This window comes from Delphinus delphis, chromosome 18 (assembly GCF_949987515.2).
Source record: "Delphinus delphis chromosome 18, mDelDel1.2, whole genome shotgun sequence".
In the NCBI taxonomy this organism is placed as follows: Eukaryota; Metazoa; Chordata; class Mammalia; order Artiodactyla; family Delphinidae; genus Delphinus; species Delphinus delphis.
This window is the reverse complement of record NC_082700.1, coordinates 67,809,771-67,820,775: the sequence shown is the minus strand read 5'-3', so window position 1 is coordinate 67,820,775 and position 11,005 is coordinate 67,809,771. Positions and strand designations below refer to the sequence as shown.

The 11,005-nt window shown below is 41.2% G+C and overlaps 1 protein-coding gene across 4 annotated transcripts in view; it reads right to left on the bottom strand.

Annotated features, from left to right (window-relative positions):
• Positions 1–486: 486 nt before the first annotated feature.
• Positions 487–11,005, bottom strand: part of CLYBL (citramalyl-CoA lyase) — a 266,190-nt gene continuing 255,671 nt past the window's right edge. Inside the window, exons 8-9 of one of the 4 annotated variants that reach the window (XM_059995770.1) lie at positions 1,898–2,017; positions 487–891 (exon numbers count right to left, since the gene is read on the bottom strand). In XM_059995770.1, the coding sequence (XP_059851753.1) occupies positions 1,922–2,017 (96 nt within the window). In that variant the 3' untranslated portion in view covers positions 487–891; positions 1,898–1,921. The remainder of the gene's footprint in view (positions 892–1,897; positions 2,018–11,005) is intronic. The other 3 variants (XM_059995772.1, XM_059995771.1, XM_059995769.1) reach the window with 3 other exon arrangements.

Genomic DNA, 11,005 nt, shown 5'->3' with positions numbered 1-11,005 from the left:
CCAGGGATGGCTTCTCCTGTAACTGCTGCCCGCTGTCACTGTCCGCAGCCCTGAAGCCCAGTTTGGCTGGAGGCCAGTCATCTCCCAAGTTGGCTGAGACACTGTCTTCCTCCTTCCAGCTCCTCCGAGTGAGGACGAGGCAGGCTCCCACCTTTCTTTCCAGCTACGACCCATGCTCTCGAGGGGTTGGGGGGTGCAATGCCCTGGGGAGGCAGGGCTCCAGCGCAGCACATCCCATCTCAGTTAAGAGCCGCCTTGTCGGGCCCCGTGTTTGAGAATGTTAGTTAGTGTCTCAGAGCATGTGTTTCCCAGAACTGCCCAGCCTGGATCAGGTTCCTCTGCATGCCTGTCGGAACTGCCCTGCACTGGAGGTGGATGTTGTATGACCATACGTGGGCCTCTCCCACTTTGCTTTGGTTCCATGATGTCTTTCCTTGTATATAACCTTCAGCCCTCCTCCCCTCTTGGGCTTCCTGGAGGAACTGGAAGGGGTAGGGGAAAGTAGACCCCTGGGTGGGGCATATGGTAGGGGCCACATAGGAAATAAACTAAAAGGGTGTAGGAGGTAAAAAATGAAAATAAAAAACAACTGTTTTCTATTTACGAATTTAAATAAACAGAACAGCCTTCCCCGCGGTGTTTGTCTAAGGGTAGCAGCTTTGCTGCTGTGTAGGTCATGAAAAGGTTGGTGTAGAGTTTAGAACTTCCCATTCTGTTAATTTCTTAAAGAACAGTCGTCCAGAGTCTCCACACAAAAGCTCATGATTTAATGAGGAGCAGAAACAAAATCTCTGATTGTTGGTGTTTCAAATTTCATTGGCGTCCTCTGGCAAACACAAGTTGATCCTTCGCAGCTTCAATACCCTTTAGCCTTCAATATAAGAGCACATGCTGAATAGGGAAGAATGGCTGGTTGTTATGTTTATTTACCCTTACTACAAGCTGGGTTAACCTCTTCAAAACAGCTTTACTAAGCCCGTTAACCACACCACCCATATGACCTGTAGCAGCATCTCTAATGTGATGCAAATCTCACAGGGGACCATATGCACCAGCTCTGTGGCATTGTGTCTTCTTAGAGGCTACAAGTTTATTGCTGAGGGGGCCCTGTCCCAGCCATACATTTACAGGGGGGAAATGGCCTCAATGGCAAACAGTTAAACAGGGAAATAAAGGGAGAGAACGGATGGTCTTGTGCTTCTGCACATTTATTTTTTAATTGCTGGTAACTGTTGACCCAAAGCATTCACCCAGGATGAGGGCTTTCATAGTGATCACCTAGCAGTTCAAGGATAGGGATATTTCATTTTTGGGGGTGGTGGGGTGGTGGAGGTTAAAGTAATCAGTTTTGAAGATTTATTTTTAGAAGATATCTATATAAACCAGTATGGTACTTAATCAACTTTTCTATGCCATCTCTGTTGTTTTATCAGATTACTAGTGAAATAAACACCAACGCTTCATTGAGTTATTATTTTTTAAAAGGTTGGCCTTTCTTAAAACTATTTCTGGTGTTGAGTGAACAATGCACAACGTGGGAAACATCTAACATGAGCAGGGTGAAGGGAGTATACGTATTTGGGAAAGAGCTGTTTCATTAAAGACCAAACTTCTCCTGGAACAGCCCATCTCTCTCCACTATTTTATCTCCCTGCGAAATCATAAGTCTGTACTTGTAACACATTCGTGAACAATAAAATCACAAGCTTGGAATCAAAAAGAAGAAAGTTCATTTTTAGAGGAATAACTGGCCAGTGAGATAACCAAAAAAAAAAAAAAAAAAAAATGTCATTAACATGAACTGTAAATGAAGAAAGGCTCCCATCTGGCATACTAACAAGTTGCCTTGAGTATTATGGCTTGTCTTTAAGGAACCCACTGTATATGTTCAGCCCACCTGATGAGAGCTTCATTTAGCAGATCATTTTTCCTTGATGGAGATGGCAAGCCTAACAATGTTCTGGGCCTGCTTCAGTAATGGCATGTCGATCACACTCCCTCGGAAAGTAAAGGCTCCCTGGAAGACAGAGAATACAAACTTCCTGAAAGAATGCTCGGAAATTACAGGCTTCCTTTCTGCACACACTTGTACAACAAGAACATTTTAGATTCCACCTGAATTATACTGACTTTCCTACCCAACTTTTGAGAAAGCCAAAGTAAATTACAGGGGAAAGATTTCTTTTTTCCTCCTAAAAAGGAAAAAAAAAAAAAAACCACTTCAGCATTTTAATGGAGAGGAAAAACATCAGGCACAAGGTATTGGAAACTGCTCATTTAACTCTTGAAATCAAGCAGAAAACAAGGGTGGAAGGAAAATGTAAATACTTCCTTATATACTTTTTGAAATACTGCATAGAACTGTGAAAACAGTAATATGCTCTGGCAACTGATTATTGTTTGAATAAATAATTGTATGATCAGGTTAAAGGAAGAATGCTTCCTTCTTGTTGTAACGTAATTGAGGGGTAACACTATCATGTGATGAGAAAATGTAAGGTAGGATTATACTGAGTAAAAAGAGATTCTTCTGTTGGTACACACTTTTGCAGAAAAGGATTACAATGACAGGGGACATGAGTCTGTAACAAAAAATCATAGGTCTGTTGAATGGTTAGCCTGGAAAGAACCTGCGATCTCCTGATTTATACCCATTTTACAGATTCACTTTTTAAAAACTTCTGCAAATACTCATTGAATGTGTCATGTGATCTCAGTGCTGTTCTAGATGAGGACTCTGATGCCCAGAGTAGTTAAGTGATTCTCCAAGGTCACTTGACTAGGAAAAGATAGAGCTGGGGCTAGTACTTGGGTCTCAGAACCTCAAGCCTTCATTAGAAACTCCCACATTATGATGATAAGGTAGTTTCTTTAGTGCCTCAGAAAAAGAATTAAATGGACAGAAGCAGTATGAATCTGAAATTAATGTCTGGTTATTCATGTTCTTTTAATCACTTCTTTTTGCTGTTTTCAATTACAGCTCTTCTTAATTCCCCTTCTTTCTACCTGTTGGTAAGGATGCTGGTGTGAGTGGGGAGCAGGTGGTCTTTTGAGACCTGAAGGTGGGTTGGAGCAATTATAATCCTTGGTGATGGTCCATTTGTATATACTGCCATCCATTTCTGGATTTTACAAGTACCACCTCTCAACAGTCAATGTTGTCATTATTCAGGACTTCTGGGATGGTCTCCTGGGCTCGCTGGAAACCCTCATCTCTTATAATAACATAGAGTTATACACAGAATGGAGGTTAAAAAAAATTGGCAGGGAATCCTTAGCAGTGACTTTGAAATTTGTTTTTTAATCAAGAGAGATTTAAAAGTCATTAGGATTAGAATTCTCACCAGTGCTTAGCCTTCTCAGCCCGAGAATGAGAAATCGGATTCATATGAACACCTGTGTTGCCTAAAATCCTATACCGTTAGGTCATTTTCCAATCTGCCCATTTTACTATTTATACTCCCAGATTGGTCTGTGCCTAATTTCATTCAACCTAGAGCTAATTTTAGTTGTCTCTGTGACCATGATGAATTTTATGAATTTGGTTAGAAGTTCTAAGGATATTCTGTGGGTTCGCATGACATGTGAAATCAGGGCATGGGACTCGTGCTGTTTTACAAGGCGAGAGTCTAGTTTTCTTATTGGAGTATATGATGAAGACCAAAGGCCTCCTGGTTATCCATCCACCACGTGGATTCTGGCCCTGTAAAACAGCACATGTGTCCTGCTAAAGCTTAAATAATAGGCTAATAATAACAGAGATGAAATTAGCCTAGATGCACATGAAATCAAAATGATGCACAGAGAATCAAGATGACTTGGCTTTGGGTCTATGCCATGTTCCCTGACTCCGCTTTGGATTCCACATGCACGTCAAAGATGCAAAATAGTTCATGTAGTTTTTCAAGACAGGGAAATCATTTCTTTCTTTTATGTGGCAGATTTTGCTTGACTTCCTTTGTTAAGCTTAAGCTGGAAAACAAAAGTTAACATTTTTGTTCTTTGTTTCCTTCATCTCTGCAAATTGAGGATTTTAGTGTTAAGAATCAAGACTTCCTAATACGAATATCCTCCTGCTTTCACATAGACCTAGAATATGGTTGGTTTTTTAACATATGGATCTACATGTGAACAGTCTGTTGGTCAGGATTTGGAAGAATGCAGCTTGTCAAAAGCTACCTGGATTTGTGGGGAGGGTTTGAAACATTCCTTAATGTGTGATCATAGATAAGTTTCACAGCTCAGTGCGTTTCTGAGAAACTGGTGTACCATTTTGAAAAGAAGAAGGAACTTCCATCAGCTTGAAGATTCAGAATATAATTTGGTTTAAAATGCCTCTAAGTAGTAACTCATTCATGGTTGAAAGCCTTAACAACCATGACTACAACAATAATAATAGCTATAATTTCTTGAGCAGTTGCTAGCCCCAGGACTGTGCCTGGTCCTTGACATGTTTTATTTCAGGTAATGCTCGTAAAAACACTGTGAGGTAGATACTATGACCCATCCCCATTAACAAATTTTTTTTTTCTTTTCAATTGTAGTAAAAACACATAACACAAATTCACCATCTTAACCATTTTTAAGTGTATGAGTCTGTAGTGTTAAGTAGATTCACACTATTGCACAACAGATCTCCAGAACTTGTTCATCTTGCAAAAGTGAAACTCAGTACCATTATAGACAACTACTCTCCATTCCCCCTCCTCCATCCCCTGGCAATGAGCATGTATTCATTTGTTTCTATGAGTATATATCCATCCCCATATTATAACTGAGGAAACCGAGGCATGAAGAAACTTGTATGAGTCTGCCCTGTAGCTCACTAAGTATACAACTGGTATAAAACCTAGCTCTATTTGATCCAAAGCGTGTGCTCCAGGCTTATGCCCTGGGCTTGTGGATTGTTCTCCGAGTGGGTTGCCTGGCCGCCTGAATCAGAATCATCTAATCGGGAGGTGGCTTGTTAAAATGCAGATTCTTGGGCTCCATCCTATCAGGTTTCATGCAGAAGGTCCGAGCGTTGGCCAGGAACCCTCTGATGATTCTAATGCACATTGAAGTTTGAGAAGCTCTGTGTTTTAGCTCTCCTGGGTAGAAATGGTTAGGCTGGCTTTTAAATGGGTACAACACTCCATCCCTGCTCTCAAGGACCTAAAATTTGCAGGAAGAGCATGGAAGCAGGTGCCATAAAACACAACAAGAATTAGAGAAAAAGCCAGTGTTATGAATAGGGAGATCAGAGGCCTGAAAAGCCTGCCCTTCTTACCAATCAGGACCATGTTTGCCATTTCACACTGTTGACTTAGACATGATATTGTATACCTAGTGCATGTCATGCGTTTCCCGCTAGAGCTGTCATGGGGCTCCACCTCTGTGCACAACGGGCTTTTATTCAGCAATTACCTATTGAGTTATTTGTTGTAATAAATCACTAGTCAGCCACTTTGGCACATCTTACTATACACATGTCTATGGCTTCAGCCTCCTGGAAATGAAGAGCAGTATCACCTTTGCATAGGTGTTGTCTGTATAGGAAGGAAAACAATTACTTATTGGGCTGTACTTTTTCTAACATCTGGGTCATTGCCTGGTGGTAAGATAGGCATTGAAATAACATGAACTTTATCAGACCTTGAAGTTCTTCAATGGGGGAGAATCTGACTTACAATTTGATGGCAAAAGGACTGGTGATCATGATGGTGGTGATGACAAGAGTAATAACATTTATGGGAAATATTCATATATTTCACATTTCTGGCACTTAGCACTTGAGAATTTTTTTCTGTAGAGTACTAAAAGAGTACTTTTCTAGCATCCATAAATTGATCTAATTCTTTCCCTACTCATTGTATTTTCAAATAACTTCTTTGGGCATTCAGGGAGTTCTCTTTGGCACATTCCCATGCTGATGTTGCTGTGTCAGAATTAATGATAACATTTTAGCACAGCTGCTATATGCCTTCTTTTTCAGAGTGACACTTTATTTCTTCCTCTATGATGCTAAGTCTTATGCCCAATAAATTATTTACCTCATTACAGTTCCCAGTGAATTCCTAAAACTTTTAGTCAATGTTGGTCACTATGGAATTTGTCTTTAGGACCTTGGTTATACCCTCTTCTTGCTAAAATCTCTCAGGCCCAGCCCTGACTTCCCATCACATAGCTCTTCCTTACTCCCAAAGTTAACTGCTCCTTGATACCCCTTAAAATGGGGAATATGATGCTCTCACAGAGACACAGATGGGCACTGTTTCATTCTTTCTTTCCTGTTTTTCAACCTATCACACTTGGAGTCCTTGGACTAGTATGGCCTTGGTCCCCTCACAATTTGGTTAAGGGGTAAGGATTTAAGTTTGGTAACCAGGCACCCAAAGCTCAGTGTGGAGGCTGCCTGGCTCCCAAGCTGGCTAGTAGAGGTCTTGCTGAGAGAGTGCTGGGATACCTTCCTAATTGGGACCATGATGTTATTTTTCTAAAATATCAGATAAGATCATCCATTTGCTTAAACCTTGCTCTGGTTCCCTTTGGACTTACAAAATCAAGTGCAGTCTCCTTAGCTGGGGGCCCAGGGCTCCCCACGGTGAGACCAGGCCCTGCCTCTGCTCTCAGCTTAGTCTCCTGCCAGTCTACACACACACACACACCCCTCTACCCCTCTCCCACAGGCTCTGCTCTCTGCTCTGATAGTCCTTTCCCTGTCTGTCCAGCAAACTGCTCCTTATGCTTCAAGACGTCAGAAGATGTCATGTCCGTGAATCAGTTTTAGACTTCCCTGGTTGGGCTCTCTCCTCCTTCCTTTCTCTCCTTCCTTCCCTTATACATCCTCCTGTAACAACACTTGTCACATTCTACTGTAATTATCTGTTTACGTCGCTGTCTTTCTCACTGTGTTGGGAAGCCCTTGAGGACAGGGGCTCATATATCTTTGAATCCCTAGAATCCAGCACCCAAAACATGGTTCTGAAGCTTGTGTCTTTTGTGGGGCCTGAGCTGGGTGACTGAGGGGACAATGACTTGGGAAGATAGAATCACTCTTACCTTTCTGCTCTCCTTTATCTGCAAGTGTCTTTCTGTGCCACTTGATCTTTCCCTGGTCTGGTAATACTCCCTGGTTAGTTGGCCAACACTTGCTGAGCCTCCAGTAGGACACAGGGACTGACCTAAACAAATGTGATGTTGGGCTGGGGTCAGGTTAACTCATGCAAATGACTTAACAGTTAAAGTGCAAGCGAGTCTATCTGTAAGTGGGGCTTAAGGAATTAGAAGCTGCAGAGAGAAAGAGCCATCAAAACGGGGTGGTTTGGCCTCGGAGGGGCTTTGGGGAACAGTACTTTATTTATTTATTTAGCTGTGCTGCATAGCATGCGTGATCTTCGTTCCCCAACCAGACACTGAACCTGGGCCCTCAGGAGTGAAAGTGTGGAGTCCTAACCACTGGACCACCAGGGAATTCCCAAGGGAACGGGTACTTTTAAAGTCAGCTTTAGAAGGTTAGAGATGCCAAATGAAGGTCAAGAGAGGGGCAGGGGAAAAAGAGCAGTGTATCCATATGTGCAAGTGGGGTTGGCCTTCTGTGTTCGACAAGAGCCCCCTGTACTTCTGGTCATCAGTGACTCAATAGATAAGCAAAATGAAGGACCACAGTACGAGTTACTGGATCTGTCTGTTGATGAAGGGGTTTCTCTAGGGCCTGAGGAAAGGGAGACTAATCTAGCCTCAATGAGAGCAATCTGGAAGAGGGACAACAGACTTTCCTCACGACAAAGCACACAGGACTCAGTCCCTGCTTGATGCAGCCAGACTGGGACCCACAGGGCTCCCTCTATTCTTGCTCCCTGCCCTGGGGGACCCAAGGGGGCCCTGGACCCTGAGGGGAGGAAATTGAACCACTTGTTTCCTTTCCTTTATTCTGGGTAATTTTTTCTCTGTTCTAGGGTAGTCTGGGGATCCAACAATCTGATTTACAGATAGAAAAATTGCAGTTCAGTTATTAGTTCATCTTTTTAAAGCAACTTATGAGTAGGATAGGACTAGAATCTTCGGTTTTTCACCCCAAATCTCAAACTCTTCCCACTAATCAGTATACCTCAAAGCATGTCTGGTAACCATGGTACATAAGATGATTATAGAAAAAATTAATATCAAAAAATTTTAATATACATTATTTTACATATACTATATTTAAAAATTTATTTTGATGTGATTTATAAAAAATAACTAGCATATCTAAACTGTTATTTCAGAGATTTTTTTTTTTGCGGTACGCAGGCCTCTCACTGTTGTGGCCTCTCCCGTTGCGGAGCACAGGCTCCGGACGGACGCGCAGGCTCAGCGGCCATGGCTCACGGGCCCAGCCGCTCCGTGGCATGTGGGATCTTCCCGGACCGGAGCACGAACCCGCGTCCCCTGCATCGGCAGGCGGACTCTCAACCACTGTGCCACCAGGGAAGCCCCCAGAGATATTATTACTTAGAATGAGGCTGAAAAAATTAATGACATATAGGTAAGGCCCAGATAAGCAAGTATGTGAAAATGCAATTTTAATAACTGACTTGGGAATAACTGAAATGCAACGTGCTTCCATCCTGAGTTTCCACTTGGAAGCTTTTACTATAATTATTATGATGGCAGAAATACCAAAGGATATTTTCAGTGAGAAAAAATTCACTAATAAAAATGTGAATGACATTTTAAGTCCTCAAAAAACCCAAAGCATTTGTAAGAAGGATTAAAGGAGGTGACGTTTGATCTTTGTTATGTGCTTCTGAATATCAGTAACCCTTTGTTTTATGGATAAATCATCTTTTAAAACTGCCATCGAGAGTAAAAGAATACTATTGAGGACTTGGGGAATAGAGAACATGTTTTTCTTTTTTTAACACTTTAAATTGTAGTGATAATTTGATAGGTATTTTAATATTTTGAATTAAAATTCAATAATCATTCACTCTATGACCAGAGAATTTACAGATCTTAATATATCTCTACTTGAAATTTCTAAAAGCTCAACTGAAGTCTTTCAACATGGGCAATTCACAATTGGCTAATCTGTCCTTACTACTAGCACTGAAATTCTCACAGGTGATATTCCATGGCCTTAGATGGGGAGACCCTTTAAATGATTCATAAGAATGTAACAGCTGAAATATTTGAAGGGGGTTTGTTTTGTGCCTGACTGGGGAATATAGTGACAGTTTGGGCCTACTGAACTGCTTCAACAGGATCCCTTCAGCCCCTGCCTCAGAGCACAGCCTCTGAGGGGGTGTCGGGTGCTGGGTATCCTGCATCCTGGGCAGCCTGTTGGATTTATTTTCCAAGTTCTGAAAGGTGGAAAAGTCTGGAGAAGCTCCCTCCTTATCCCTCCCCCTGTCTTTCCCCTGTGGCTCTCTGGCTTGAAAAAAGAGCACAGAACCCTCCATGGAGAATGGGATGGAGGGTCCTGTATGCCCCCCAGTGCAGTTCCAGCTGCCAGGTCAGTGCTGCCTGAGAGGATGTGGGGAATCACCTGTCCAAGCGGCCCCTCTGTATTTAATTCTCTTAAATCCATTTAAAAGAATTAAAAAACTTATCAGCCGGAGGAGATACGAATCAGATGCAGGTGACCAGCAGTTGGGAGCACAGCTATGCCGGAAGCAGTGGTGCAGGACAGTTTTCAGCAGACGGTGAGAAGGAAAAGGAAGACTACTAGTGAAGACAAATGGCCTGACACGTTTATAAAAAGAGGAAATTCTTTGGAACGTGGGACCTGAGTGGATGTAAAATGAAGGGACATCATTAACATCTTGCTTTTTAAAAAGGAAGCACGAAATTATTTAGCTTTAGCCCTACACAGGAAATAGAAACACTCATGTGTTGGACACTGGTAAGATTAATTTGGGACTTTACCAATAGTTTTACGAAGCTGGAGGAGTAAAGAAGAATAAGTAGAAGATTTGGAAGATGAATTTGGCAGGGAAGATGGAGGTGGCTGAACAGTAGGGAGGAGAGCTGAGGTGAATGTTTAGGTCAATTATCTTAATATGTGACCAGTCCTGAGTTGTCTACTTGCCCAGATGGAGGGTCTCAGTGGACCAGAGCATCCTTACTTCACAAACGGATAGGGAGACCAAAGGTGGCTTCTGTTTTTAAAATTCTTCTCAGAACCCACTAAATGCAGGCAACAGGATTTATCTTTTAAAATATTCAGGCAAAATGATGAGACAGGAATAGACAAGTCTTTATTTTAAATATCTTTTGATAAGGAAATCTGGAAAAGTCAGGCCAAGTATGCCACATGGAAAGCTACCTACCGAGGTGAAACAATTGGATTTATAAGCATATTGCAATCTAAAGGGGTTTCCACATATGCTAGCACATTAGACGTTGTGCTTAATTTTCTGTTTTTTAATAGCTTTATTGAGGTATAATTTGCATACCATAAACTTCACCCATTGTTAAGTGTATAATTTATTGACTTTTACTAATTACATAGAGTTCTGCAACTATCACCTCTCAGATTTCTTCTGAAACTAGAAATCTTGGAAAATATTTTATTTTTAATCCTGAGATAAATGTGTAAATACTTGCATTTAATTCAGAATATTTTATGTCAAATTTAAGCTGATATTGCCTATAAGAAAAGCAGAAAATGAGGGCCTTTTTATAGCAGCTTGCAGCTAAGACCAATAATATTAAACTTCTATTTTAAATGCTGTAGCATTATTCTTTCTTTGGAAAATATATCTAAATGAACTAACATTAACTAGAAGGCACTTTAAACTTTAAACATTTACTAAAATACAACTGATGAACAATAACTGATGAAATAATTGGTGAAAAATTTTCTTTCAACTTTTCTAGAAGGGAAAAAAGGTCAGTACCATATATATTGTTAAAAAGTAAAATGAACAATTTCTTTTTAGCACTGTCAGAAATTTAGAAACCAGTTAGCTAAACAGTATTTACTAAATGTATATTGTGTACCTATTTCCATCCAAGATGCTGCAGGGAGATCTGTGATAGA